This window comes from Equus asinus, chromosome 4 (genome assembly GCF_041296235.1).
Source record: "Equus asinus isolate D_3611 breed Donkey chromosome 4, EquAss-T2T_v2, whole genome shotgun sequence".
Taxonomy (NCBI): domain Eukaryota; kingdom Metazoa; phylum Chordata; class Mammalia; order Perissodactyla; family Equidae; genus Equus; species Equus asinus.
Genome location: NC_091793.1, coordinates 12,142,749 through 12,156,670, shown reverse-complemented (window position 1 = coordinate 12,156,670; position 13,922 = coordinate 12,142,749). Strand labels below are relative to the sequence as shown.

At 55.7% G+C, this 13,922-nt stretch overlaps 1 protein-coding gene across 2 annotated transcripts in view; it reads left to right on the top strand.

The window, feature by feature from the left end:
- MAPK8IP2 (mitogen-activated protein kinase 8 interacting protein 2) overlaps nt 1-9,916 on the top strand; it is a 33,739-nt gene extending 23,823 nt beyond the window's left edge. For both annotated transcript variants that reach the window (XM_070506636.1, XM_070506637.1), the window contains exons 6-13: nt 1-1,221; nt 1,569-1,644; nt 1,771-1,943; nt 2,030-2,139; nt 2,813-2,917; nt 3,063-3,133; nt 5,897-5,995; nt 6,420-9,916. In XM_070506636.1, the coding sequence (XP_070362737.1) occupies nt 1-1,221; nt 1,569-1,644; nt 1,771-1,943; nt 2,030-2,139; nt 2,813-2,917; nt 3,063-3,133; nt 5,897-5,995; nt 6,420-6,492 (1,928 nt within the window). In that variant the 3' untranslated portion in view covers nt 6,493-9,916. The remainder of the gene's footprint in view (nt 1,222-1,568; nt 1,645-1,770; nt 1,944-2,029; nt 2,140-2,812; nt 2,918-3,062; nt 3,134-5,896; nt 5,996-6,419) is intronic.
- Nucleotides 9,917-13,922: the final 4,006 nt, after the last annotated feature.

Genomic DNA, 13,922 nt, shown 5'->3' with positions numbered 1-13,922 from the left:
AGCCGCCAGCACCCCTCCCACCCACAGACGGGAGCTCCAGCGGGGCACAGTCGTCTGTGCCCCCAGGTTGCGACTGCGAAGGGAACCAGCCCGCGGGTCCCCCAGCGCCAGATGGGGCCTCGCCCTCCTCGGATCCCGGCATCGAGGCGGACCTGGGGAGCCGCTCCAGCGGGGGCCGCGGGGACCGGCGCAGCAGCCAGGAGCTATCGTCCCCGGGCTCCGACTCGGAGGACGCGGCGGGCGCGCGCCTGGGGCGCATGATTTCCTCCATCTCGGAGACCGAGCTGGAGCTGAGTAGTGACGGTGGCAGCAGCAGCAGCGGCCGCTCCTCCCACCTCACCAACTCCATCGAGGAGGCCTCATCTCCTGCCTCGGAGCCCGAGCCTGAGCCCGAGCCCCCGCGCGAGCCCCCTCGCCGCCCTGCCTTTCTGCCCGTGGGCCCCGACGACACCAACAGTGAGTACGAATCGGGGTCCGAGTCGGAGCCAGACCTCAGCGAGGACGCGGACTCGCCCTGGCTGCTCAGCAACCTGGTGAGCCGCATGATCTCCGAGGGCTCCTCGCCCATCCGCTGCCCCGGCCAGTGCCTGTCTCCCACGCCGCGTCCTTCGGGGGAGCCTGCGTCGCCGGCCGGCGGGGTCCCCGAGACACCAGAGGCAGATGTGGGGCCAGGCGGCGTGGAGCTGGTGGACATGGAGACGCTGTGCGGGCCGCCGCCCCCCGCGCCCTCCGCACCCCGGCCTGGCCCCGCGCAGCCCGGGCCCTGCCTCTTCCTAAGCAACCCTACACGCGACACCATCACACCGCTGTGGGCTGCTCCGGGCCGCGCCACCCGCCCTGGCCGCGCCTGCTCCGCCGCCTGCTCAGAGGAGGATGATGAGGACGAAGAAGAGGAGGATGAAGCCGCGGACAAGGCTGGGCCCCCTGGGAGCATGGGTGCGGGCCCTGCCGCGCCACTGGACGCCTCGCTGGTGTACGATGCGGTCAAGTACACGCTGGTGGTGGATGAGCACACGCAGCTGGAGCTGGTGAGCCTGCGGCGCTGTGCAGGCCTGGGCGACGACAGCGAGGACAGTGGTGGTGAGACAAGCGAAGAAGAGACTGGGGCTGCACTGCTAGGTGGTGGTCATGGCCCTGGGGACGCCTCCCCAGACAGCCCAGACCTCACCTTCTCCAAGAAGTTCCTCAATGTCTTTGTCAACAGCACATCTCGATCTTCCAGTGAGTGGGCGGTAGGGAAAGGGGGATGGTCCCAGGGAACAACAGGCTCCCAGGCAGAGTGCCCAGGGCAGCCTAAGGATCTGGGGGAGGGGGGGCCGGTGGTCAGGGCTGGGCACTGCTGTCTTACCCAGGACATGGGCCTGGGGCTTTCCCTAGACCCCCAGTCGGGGAGGAGTGTGGTGGGGAGGGCTGCTCTGCCTCCAGTGCCTCATGGGTGGGTTCTTGCTCCCTCCCTGACTCAGGACCACCCACACCGGGCTGCTGAGGGGAGGGGAACTTGGCCAGGCCTTGCAGGACTTTCCTTCCTTTCTTTCTGAGTCTCTGTCTCTCCTGTCTCTGTGTTTCAGGCACCGAGTCCTTTGGCCTCTTTTCCTGCCTGGTCAATGGCGAGGAGAGAGAGCAAACCCATCGGGCTGTCTTCAGGTACAGCCTTCCCCTTGCCATAGGTGCCCCTAGCCTCAGTCTACAGACATTACAGAACACTGCTGGACACAGTCTGTGCAGTCCCACCCCTCCCCCAATGACCTCCCACCTGTGACTTGATCTCAGGTTCATCCCTCGCCATCCCGATGAGCTGGAGCTGGATGTGGATGATCCCGTGCTGGTGGAAGCCGAGGAGGATGACTTCTGGTTCCGTGGCTTCAACATGCGCACAGGCGAGCGTGGGGTCTTCCCTGCCTTCTACGCCCACGCAGTGCCCGGTCCTGCCAAGGACCTGCTGGGTGAGTCCCCCTTCCCAAGGGACGTCTTGTTACTCCTGACCCCCCTCACTCCTCTGACCCCATCCCCTTGTGACCCCCACCCCCAGGGAGCAAGCGGAGTCCCTGCTGGGTGGAGCGATTTGATGTGCAGTTCCTGGGCTCTGTGGAGGTGCCCTGTCACCAGGGCAATGGCATCCTGTGCGCAGCCATGCAGAAGGTCAGTCTGGAGGTGTGGCACAGTCCCTGGAGGCCCCAGGCCTCCCACCTCCTCCATGGAGGGTTCAGAGGGTATCTCAGGGGCTTCAGGGGGCAGGCCCCCTGGAGCCTGTTTCAGAGGCCTGTGCAGACGTGCTTAGGGCAGAACTCAGCAGCCGTCCTACACCCCTTGGGCTCTCTCAGCTGGTTCAGTGGGGTCCCAACCTTCCCACTGGCCCCTCCTCCCCTTCAGCACATCCTCCTCTTGTCTGAAAATCAAGACCAACTTTCACAGAGTCCCTTTCTTGGGACTCATTTGCTCACTCATTCACTCAGCAGACATTTCGTGAGCGCCTGCCATCTGCTGGTCCTGTGACTGAGTTGGAGAGCAGCAGGGGCGCAGGACAGCTTTGCACCTGAGAGCTTCACCAGCTTGTGGGCATGGGCAGTGAGGAGGCCGGGGGTGGCAGGGGCTGTGGTCCTGGCTGGAGGAATGGAAGGAAGATGAGGCACGCTGAGTGCGAGAGGTGACCGCTGGTCCTGAGACTGAGGAATGGCCAAGACCACCGGCTCCCATCTTCCAGAATCAGTGCCAAGAGTCTCTAAACATTATCTAAAATATTCCTCCAAGAGGAGAGAAAGACGCCCTACAAGGCCCTTGAGACCCTCTTCTCAGACCCTGACTTCTTCCCCAGATTGCCACTGCTCGGAAACTGACCGTCCACCTGCGTCCTCCTGCCTCTTGTGACCTGGAGATTTCTCTTCGGGGTGTCAAGCTGAGTCTAAGCGGAGGACCAGAGGTGGGGGTGTGGGGGGCCTGAGGCACAGGGAAGGCTGGGTGTGGGGTAAAGCAAGAAGGTCTGACCAAAGGACGTCGACAGGGGTGGCAGGAGTAGCCCAGGTCATCTCCGTCTAACTCGGCATGCTTCTTCCCCTGTGCTCTAGTTCCAGCACTGCAGCCACTTCTTCCAGATGAAGAACATCTCCTTCTGCGGCTGCCACCCCCGTAACAGCTGGTGAGAGCCTTACCCTCTTCAGAGTCCCCACAAACCCTGAGGGCTGCCCATACACAATCCCTACCTTCCACCCCCCAGACCCCCACCTGCACCCACTGGGCTCAGGAGACACGGATCAAACAGGCTCCCATCTGGTCTGGGTGGGGAGACAGACACACAGACAAGTAAGTGCTAGAAACATCTGTGAGAGGTCTGGTGGATGGCTCTCTGTGGCCCCAGCGAGCAGTTCCAGCAGGGAGGCAGGCGGGTGAGTTCTGGGATTCAGGAGGCAACTGCAACCTGAAAGGACAAGTAGGTGCCAGGGTAGATCTTCTTGGCAGGAAACCAGGTGAGCCAAGGCTGTGGGCAAGGGGTACTGGGGGTCTCCAGAGCAGCTGGGATGAGGCTAGAGGGACACTAGGGGTACCTGTGCCCTTCTGACTATGCCAAGGAGCTTGTGCTTAATCCAGTTGGCGATGGAGCCGTGGTGTGGCACAGTCAGGTTGACACACTGGCTTTGGCTGCTGTGTGGAGTGGATGGACTCAGGTGCTGCTGGCAGGAGGTCAAGTGGCCACTGAGGTTATCTCGGTGCATTTAGGAGGTGGAACAGGCAGCACGTGGGTTGATTGGATGTAGAGGCTGGCGTGGAGGGAGAATCAAGGGTGACATGCCACCTGGGTGATGGGCAGATAGTAACCCACACACCAAGAGAAGGGGCACAGTGTGAAAGGGCCTGACAGCCTGGAGATGCGGCATTCAACTGCAGAGGCAGGAGATTAGAATGGCCATTTGTTAACATCGGTCTGGAGTGTAGGAGGGAGACCTGGAGGAAAGGAATACGTTTGGAGCAGGTAGATCCCTGCAGGCACAAGATGGGGCAAGAAGAGACAGGAGTGAGAGGGGAGCGATAGTACTGGCATTGTAACCCGCGGGTTTGTAGGGGGGCTGTAGTCTTCCTGCCCAGCCAGACTCCTGCCCACTGGATCCCAGTATCCTGAATGAAGGAGATAGGAGGAGGTAACCAGAGAGCAGACAGGGCCAACCAGAGGCTCAAAAGGACTCGATGGAGTGTTGGAGGAAGCAGGTCCTCAAAGGCAGGTGAGATGTAAGAAGGGCACAGTGCAGCTGGGGCTGAGGCTCGTGACAGACGTTGAGGCTGCCATGTATGTCATTGGACACTTTTGTGGCAAAGAGAATGAGGAGGGCTCTATCTGCTGGCTGGGGGATGGTGTTGCCCTTCAGTAGAGTCAGAGCCTAGTGTGGCTGCTTCTCCATCGAAGAGGGAGATGGTTGATGGAATCCCCTGTCTAGATGCTGCTCTGAGGGCTGAAGAGATGGGATAGAACACCAGGGCTCAGACCAGACAGCGGGGCCACTCGGAAACCATGAGGACCCGTCTGCATGGCAGCCCACAGGCCATATTGACCTGGGCTGAGGATAGCACTGTCGAGAGGGGAAGAGGAAAACTGGATGTCACAAGCTCAGGCCTCCTGAGCTGGACACTGACCTGGGAGCAATTCTATGGGAGAAGGATGGTCAGGCCACTGGTTCAGGACCACGACATGGCAGGGGAGGGGGAGGGGACCGAGGAGCTGCTGTCCTGGCCCATTCCTTCCTAATATTTGTTCCTCCAGAACTCAGCCCAATCCCTCACGGTGTTAGGCAGATGGTTAACTCTTTTCTTTGTGAAGTAATAGTGGGTCAGCAATATGCTGAGGTGCTGTGTTTGCATGAGGTGGAGCCTGTGACGTTTAAGATTACAGATGCCACAAGTGCTCCTAGCACTGCTGCAGACTGGCTGTGTATCCTTGGGCAAGTTTCCGACCCCTCTGTGCCTTAGCTCCCTCATCTAGAGATGATAGATAGGGACACCTCCCTGAGAGCACTGCTTGAGGTTTGTGTGAATTAATGTCAGCTGCTTAGGCTGGTGCTTGCGGTTGGTGAGCAGCATCTAAGTATCAGTGACCGAGTGTGATTATTTGAACACAGCATTTAAGACAAGGCTGTGACGTGTTCACAGACAACATGAACACGTGGTCCTGGCAGCAATACTATCACGTGGATTCCACTTTGGTGGAGCCATGAAACCCTAATCTGACCCCATGTGGATCAGATGGGCCACAGCTGGGGAGTCTCGAGTCTCAGTGCTGCACGACTCCAACAGACCATCCCTCTGGACACTAATTTTTATTAATGGATGAGAACAAGAAGGGCGAATTCAGGAAAGGCACATATGAAGCAGAGTTGGAGCAGGGACTAAATGAGTGACAGAGCCAGGGTGTGAGGTTCTTCTCCGGGAAGAGGATTGTGCAGATCCAGCGGGGATGTTAAGACCCACATCAGAGCTCGGAAAATAGCTGTGAGTTTGCAGGACCAGAGGTGGGACCAGGCAGGCTCAGGGTACCATGAGACACGAGCAAGGCGTGAGTCAGTCGAGACATGGCACCCAGAAGGCAGGGAAGAGGCCTTGCTCTGTGGTGCAGGGGCAGACTGGGGGGAGGTGGGCGCAGCACAGAGGCCTGTGGTGCTGGCTCTGGAGATGGAGGATGCAGCTGGACGCCATTGCCATGGAGGAGTCAACCCAGATCACTGTCTCCTCAGAGGTGCCCAGCACTGAGTTTGGACTGGGACCCAAAAAGGCTCCCTCAAACCTTGAAATCGTGTGACACACAACATTTCTCCTGTCCCACTCCCGCCCCGAGCCCTGCTTCTTCTCTCCAGGTGCTGGGGGGCTGCGGTGTGGGTCCATGCTCTGACACCCTCCACACTGACTCCCGCTGCAGCTATTTCGGCTTCATCACCAAACACCCTCTGCTGAGCCGCTTCGCCTGCCACGTCTTCGTCTCCCAGGAGTCCATGAGGCCTGTGGCCCAGAGTGTGGGGTGAGTGGTTGGCAGGGTGATGGAGAATTAGGGTGGACGGTGTGGAGATGGATGGGATGATGGTGGGGAGACTTGGGAACAGGGAAGGGGTGGAGAGTTTGGGCAGAAGTGAGAGGGAAGGTCAGGTGGGAAGCAGTGGAGGTAGGGAGTCAGGAAGATGTGGGCTGGAAAGCTACGTTGGAGGAGGATACTAGGGGTGGAAGTGGTGCAGGCACATTGCCCAGCTAGGGGGTGGGGGTGGGAATGGAGCCTGGAGGCCAGAGAGCGAGGAAAAGGGCAGGTCACTGGCCAGGAGAGCTGAGGAGTGAAGTCTAGGGGCACATGGGCTGGCCCAGGTGGGTGGGGAGGGAGGAGTGTGAGCATGGGTGGCTCAGACGTTGAAGCCACACCCTAAATGGCTGGTGAATGGTGCTCTCTCTCCCAGCCGCGCCTTCCTGGAGTACTACCAGGAACACCTGGAGTACGCCTGCCCCACAGAGGACATCTACCTGGAGTAGCCGCCCGCCGCTCTCCTGCTCCAGGTGCACCTGGAGTTCGCCTGCCCCACAGAGGACATCTACCTGGAGTAGCCGCCCGCCGCTCTCCTGCTCCAGGTGCAGCTGGGCTGGGGGTGTCTCAACAGGCCACTGCGGCTTTGGCAAGGACTGGATTGGGGGCACGTGGACCTGCTGTCCAGGGAGTCTCCGGGGCTGTGCTGAGGACTCTCCTCCTCATTCCCAGGGGCTGCGGGAGAATGGAGCCTGCCCCTCCCCACCTCCCCTCTGATCCCTTCTTCCTCTGCCCCTTGACTTCCCTCCTTTCTCCTCGTGTCTGTCTCTGCCCCTCTCTGTGCCTGCAAACTCTCACCCTCTGCTCTTTACTTTGGGGTCAGAACTGGGAGGGGGGTTTGGAGGATGGCGAGGCTGTAGGTGGCCAGTGACATCAGGCTCCTGGGTGATCCCCTCCTGCCCCTCCTGTGATTTATAAAGGAATTTTAATTTTTATAGTGAACCTCAAGGGATCATCCCATCCTTGACCACAAGGACAAAGAGAGGGATCCCCCATACCGTCCTGCACGGAGCTCAGGGGGAAGCAGGGAGGGGTTCCCCAGAAGGGCCTTGGGGGAGACTAGGAGTAGTTCTTGATGCTCACCCCAAGCCCCCAGATGCTGCTAGGAGGAGGGCACCCTGCCCCGGGTCCCGGCCACACCAGCATCCGCTTTGCCGCTGCAAACACTCCCTGCAATCTAGCACCTCAATAAACTCTCTGCTTGGTGTGACCCTGGCTGTCTCTGGGTGGTGGTGGTTGGGGGCAGATACGAGACCAGGGGCCATGGGGACCAAGACCCCAGAGTGGTGGAACTGAGAGAAGTTTCACCCCTTCAGTACTCTCCAAAATCACACCAGGTGTCCAGTGGTGCCCTCTGGGGCCCCTGGGGATTCTCCCCAAATACACTTACTTGGCCAGCGAGGAAGCTGAGGCTGGAGAGGGAGGGCCCTGCCATGCGATGTGTGTTCCTTCCACCCACAGTGGAGCAGGTGTGCAAGGGAAGTTGGCATGGCTCAGATCAGTGTGTGCATACTGTGTCTGAGTGAGCATGTGTGTGTGTGTGAGACAGCAAGGGTCAATCTGCTTAGATCTTAAAATTAGTATTTAAAAAATTCTTCACAGAAGGAGCCGGCTCGGTCGTGCAGCAGTTAAGTTTGCATGTTCCACTTTGGCGGCCCGGGGTTCACCGGTTAGGATCCTGGGTCTGGACCTACGCACTGCTTATCAAGCCATGCTGTGGCGGGCATCCCACATATAAAGTAGGGGAAGGTGGGCACGATGTTAGCTCAGGGCCAGTCTTCCTCAACAAAAAAAGAGGAGGATTGGTAGCAGATGTTAGCTCAGGGCTAATCTTAAAAAAAAAACCTTCTCCACAGAAGCCAGAAGAAGAGGTAACTGTTTTCACCATGTCCTTAGGTGAGTGTAGACATGATCTCCCAGAGAAAGGGCTTCCCAGGCTTCCCTGGGGTGAGCCCTGCTCTCAGGTGCTGAGGTAAGCATGGCAGTCAGCACCTTCCTGAGGGTGACCTGGGTGCCTCTCCTGACTTGGGGACTAGTACAACACCAGGAAGACAAGGTGAAGGATATCAAATGAGAGTGAGTACAGACAAATTCACTACATAAAAGTTTAAAACTACTATCTATAAAAATCACACTCCTCTACTCAAATTAAGGGCAGCCAGCAAACAGAGAAATATAGTCGTGATGTTAAGAGTCAGTAAATGACCCAGCCCTTTAGCATGCAGACAGCCCCACTAACAGACCAGGGACCAGACCCTGGCATGGTGGAAACAGCTTGTTAACCAGCACATGGAACATTCCAACTCCAGCCGTCAAGAAGACAAAGTAGAACATCTCTGAGAAAACTCTCACTAATTAAAGTCGCAAAGAGGCAGAGAGCTCCTGGATGTGTATCTTTGAAACCAGCACCCCCTCTGCACCTGGGCATGAGGGGCATGGCCCCCAGACCCCTACCGCTGCACCACCACGGGGACCCACCACCCACCCACCTGCTCCCTCTGCACTTCCTTCACTCTCAGGCAGGTGGGAATTCACGCGCTGCCCTCCCGCTACCCTTGTCCATCTCAGGGAAGGCACCCCCCTATCCCTGTTGGGCCTGGCCCCTGCCTCCAACTCGTCTCCCCATTTTTCTCTATTGTTAATCTTTCCCTCCTGGCTGGCCCTTTAGGACAGCGGTTGGACATGCTGGGCATCCTTTACCTGGAACAGCTGCCTCTTGGTAGGGCCCTTCCCGCAACTGCCCACCTTCCTTCCACCTCTCTAGCCTCCTTTCCTGCACCTGGTCAGCTGCACCTGCCTACTTTCCTTCCCCTCTCCAGCTGTTCCTTCTCAGATCTCACGGTCTCCTCTAGCTCAGCTATGCTCCAGACCCTGTCCCTGGCTCAGTCCTGGGTTCTCCCTCTCTGGCTTCCTCCCTTCCTCAGACTGGATGCCTTCCTTGTGCCAAGGGCCCCAGTGTTCTGCCTCAGCACGGCTTGGCTCAGCTCTGTGCCTTGTGTATTAACTCACCAACCCCAGCTGACCACCAGGGGCACTCCCTCGGCCAGTCACTGGGCTGGTGCTTTGCAGGATTCTGTAAATATAATGACCCTAACAAGGGGCACTGAGATGCAGAGAGCCTACACTGCCTAGTGGGTGCTGCAGACACTTCAAACTTACATGAGCCTTTTCCCCACCTGCCCTATTCATCTGTGTTCTGTGTTTTACATTTTTCTCAGTCACCTGAGTTGGAGTCCGGAAGTCACCGTAGACTCCCTGCTACACCCCCGCCCCTAAGTCTGTCCTTCCATCCCCCCTCCTCTACCTGATCAAACTACCCTGAGTTTCCTCCTGGATCTTTGTGCATCAAACAGCCTCCTCCAGGCTCCCTGCCTCCACCTACATCTGGGAATTCACCTGCACCTGCAACCAGACTGAGGCTTTTAAACAGAAACATGAGCAGGCCACTCTCCCTCAAACTCTGCAGTGGCTCCCTGTCGAGCCTCAGCCTGCCCTGTCCCTGCCCTTCTCCAGTCCCCTCTTCCCTCCACCCCACCTCTGCCCTTGGAACCTCTGAGCTTCCTATGGGCATCTGCTGCCCTTCACTGTACATGGCTGGGTGACCTCCTCTTCTTCTGGGTCCTGGGGGGTTCTGGGCCCTGGAGTTGGGTGAGGTGTCACTCCCCCTTGCTCCCCTGGCAGAGGCTGCTGACTGTGAGTCCGAGAGAGCAGGTGTATGGCTGATGCTCCCTGTCCTCCCAGAGCCTGGAGCAGCCTGGCACACATGCTGGGGGCCTGCAGAACCCTGTGTGATGAGCAAGTTAACCTCCAGCACCGGGACTGACTTCTGGAAATCTAGTCATGGGTAGCATCCTAAATAAAAAGCTTTGTACACATTCTTGTTTAAAATATTGAAAGCATAAAAATAGTCTAAATATTGACCATCAAGTAGGGTTAACTAAATTAAGATATATTTACCTAATTGAAATATTGGGCAGATGTTAAAAAATGTGCTTACTACATTTAGTAATAATACAGAAAATATTTGTTTTGCTGCTAAGGGAAAATACATAAACAGAATCTATGCTGGAAACTACATGTTGAAAAACTGAAAGGAAATACAAAGAAGGCTAGCAGTCATTGTCACTGGGGGTCAGTCAGAGGGTGTCTTCCTCTTTTTCTGAACATGTCTTAATTGTTTCAAGTATTATATGTGGCTTATTAGAGACCTCCAAATACAAATAGAAACATCCACAGAAAAACTAAAAATAAAATAAGTAAACATATATTAACTAAACTCAAACCAAAAAAGTTGTTTTGGTCACAATAAAAGTACCCATCTCAAAGCATTGTTAAGAGGCTTAGACAAGTTTACCTGTCAGACAGGCCTGGAGCAGTGCCCTATTGAATTAGTGCTCATCACTGTTTTATAAACGCCAGACAGTACGATTTCTCTGTTTTATTTTTTTAAGTATTATTTATCCATTATAAAGAGTAGCACATGGTCATTATAGAAATTTTGGAAACTGCAGAAAACAGAAGGTAAAAAATCTTTATATCTTTTCAACTCAAAGACAACTATTTGCTAATATTTTGGTGTATTTTTTTTCAGCCTCTCTTCTATATATGGGTTTTATTTGATTTTGTTTGAGGCAAGAGGAAGATCAGGGGAATCAAGGAAGAATTTAAGGCAAAAAGATTAAAGCAAAGTAGCCAAGGCTGAAATGACACAGGTGCAATGAAGAATGATGATCTTAGCACCTGAGTCTCTAGTTATGAAACTACAGACTAACAAATACTTGATTCAAAATGTCTGTGTGGTTGGGGGCCAGCCCTGTGGCCTAGTGGTTAAGTTTGGTGTGCTCTGCTTCAGTGCCCCGGGTTCGGTTCCTGGGTGTGGAGCTACACCACTGATTGGTGGCCATGCTGTGGCAGCATCTCACATAAAATAGAGGGAGATTGGCACAGATGTTAGCTCAGCAACTATCTTCCTCAAGCAAAAAGAGGAAGATTGGCAACAGATATTAGCTCAGAGCCAATCTTCCTCAGCAAAATAAAAAATGTGTGGCAAGAAAAAGGAGAAACACATAATCATGGCAATGGATTTGAATTTCTCTTGATCAGTTCACAAGAAAGAAATGTAGAGCTAAAAATATAATTAATAAGGTAAAACGAATACATGTACACTCTGGATTTTATATTCTACATATAGAGAACAATATGCTTTTTGGATGTTAATGGAGATATTTCAACCATGGATCATGTAACAGGTGTGAGGCAAAGCACTCACCTCCAAGAGAAAACCCAGGAGGAGAGTGGAATCAGTCAGGGCAATTCTTGTGCAGCAGGAGTTTTGGAGGCTGGCGTGGCTGCTAGAAGGCTCCTCCCTGGTCCTGAGGCCTTTGTCCTCATGACTGCCTGAAGGTTGCGGTATCTCCAAGCATTGTGTTCAGTTCCAGGCAGGAGGAAGTGCAAGGGCAAAGGGGCAGCTGGCTGATTTTGCAAAAGCCCCACTGAGTACTGTAGTGAGGAGTGGGCAGGAGGCAGGCACAGCCCATCCTCAAGGCTGGGTGCTCCTCCGAGAAGCATGAGAGTTCCTCCCTGAACCGTCCACCCAAGGATGGGACGCAGGAACATTTACTGCTGACTCCTGGCCCCCACGGGTTGAGAGCCACCCCAGGTGTGTTCACCCCTTCAGAGCAGCTCACGTGCAGGCTGAGAGCACAGTGAAGGAGCGAGATCCACCCTGGCTTCTGATCCTTTAGAGCTGAGTGGTGGTTCTGATCTGGAAAGAGGCACAGAGAGCATAACCTGTGACCGGGGAGCCTGGTGGAAGACCCACCTCTGCCCACCAAGGGGAGGTCGAAAGGCCCCGACAGGGTCAGGGTGATGGAGAAGTAAGTGGCACCCCCCGGAGAGAGCTCATTAAGCCTTGGTGCTGAGCAGAGCAGAAGTGTAGGCTCCTCACCCCTGAGGCCACCTTATGAGCTGGCTCACCTTGTTGCAGTTGTGGACACAGGAGTGGAGGGATGTGTGGGATGGGAGTTGATACTCAGCATGGGGTCTCTCCCTGAATGTGGCTCCCCCAAGCCTGGGTCATGTTTTATGGAATTGGCATAAAACCCAGCATACATGTCCTGGTTCCTGTCCTGTGGCAGCACCCACAGAATCCAAAGTCAGCTGCACTGAGTACTGCACCCTCGCACCTGTGAATGAGAAGTCCTCTTATACATGGAGCTCTGCAAAGAGGAGGATAAAACAATCTAGCCCTAAAAACTATCTCAGCTATCATTTGAATTGCTGACAAAAGGACAACTTTGATTTGATTTCTCACTTCCTTTGTGCACATTGGAGCAGATAAGAGCAGCTGGTCCCTGGCATTTACCTGGCATGTACAGGCCTGGTGCCTGCCCTGTGCAAACCTCCACCTCTGCAGAACCCTGCTCATTGCTCTGTGGGCCCCTTACTCCATGGCCTTTGTCTGGACAGAACCTGCTCCCCAGAGTGCATGACACACCTGCTCTCTTCTGGGGCGTCCTGCATGAGATTTCATGGAGAGTAGGCTGATGCCCCCACAGGTGTCGGCAGCATTACTCTTACATCAGCTGAGGGGCATGGAAGAAGCTCCTGGGAAGGGGAATGGAGTGAGCTGCCTCAGCCCCACCACCACTGGAACCTCGCCCCGTCCTTCTCAGGGACCCCCAGTGAGGGACTGGACTGTCTATTCACACAGGAAGGTGTCTCAGGGCAGGTGACCTGTCCAGTCATGGGTGGCAAAAGAGGGGGAGGAACCCGTTCAGATGAGGCTCCTCCCCCAGGAGGGCACGTCCCTGGGAGGGGATGGCAGGGTGGGCACAGGCGGACCCCCAGGTTTCCGCCTCAGTGTCTCCTGGAAGCAGTCCCCCATCCTCCACCTCCCCAAAATCAGCACATTACACTGAACCCAGCTGTGGTAGCATCCATCCCCATGGATGGCAGGAACCATGTCCCACTCCTCTCACCCTAGCCCATTTGCTGAGATTAGTGGGGTGAGGATTAGTATTTAATTTCCTTCTGTATCACTTGGCATTCCATGGTCACAAACAATCCATAGAAACTGACTCTGGGTAACTTAACCAAAAGAGAATTTATTGGGAGGGTGTTGAGGATTCCTAGCTTGGAAAAGAAGGCAAGACCAGGGACACTATAGGGGGCAAGTGGCCACCTTGGGGATGAGTGGGTAGCAGCTCCTGCCTCCAGCCTGGCCCAGCTCTGCTGTGGGCTGATGAACTGACCCTCTTCCCCGACCCTGTGGGTCCCCCCCACCTGGAGATCCACTTCTGGGCAGGGGCGGGCAGCTGGACTGACAGCCTCTCCAGGCTGGAGCGGGGCTGTAGTCCTCAACAGGGAATTGGGTGCTCCCTGGGAGGGGCAGGCTCCAAGCACCCAATGTCTAACGTGGCCGCTTGTTCCATATTTTTGTGTTTGCAAAATGATGAGGAAGTGTTTCTGCTCTTGCCGTGGAATCCCGGGCACAGCCTGAGGAGAGGGACTCAGTTCTCCCTCCTTGCTGAACAGGGTGCTGGGCTGTCCAGGAGGATGCAGGTTGTGCTGGAGGGGGGTCATGCCTCCGACCCCACAGCTGTGACCACCCTGAGGAAGGGTCTTCACACAAAAAAGCCAAGGAGGCTGGGGGTGCCTAAAAATGTGCACCCTCCCTCTGTGATTGCTGCCTCTACATCAGGCAAAGGAGGTGACGGGACTTACCAAGCATCTGAAAGGCAGCGAGCGTCTCAGGGGAGATGAGAATTGAGTTGAAGGCTCATGCTTAAAACACATGATTTGCATGAGCACAGAGAGTGGTGTGAGGTACACACACCCAGCAGACGGCGTTGCCTACTTCGGACTGAGGTTACAGGCA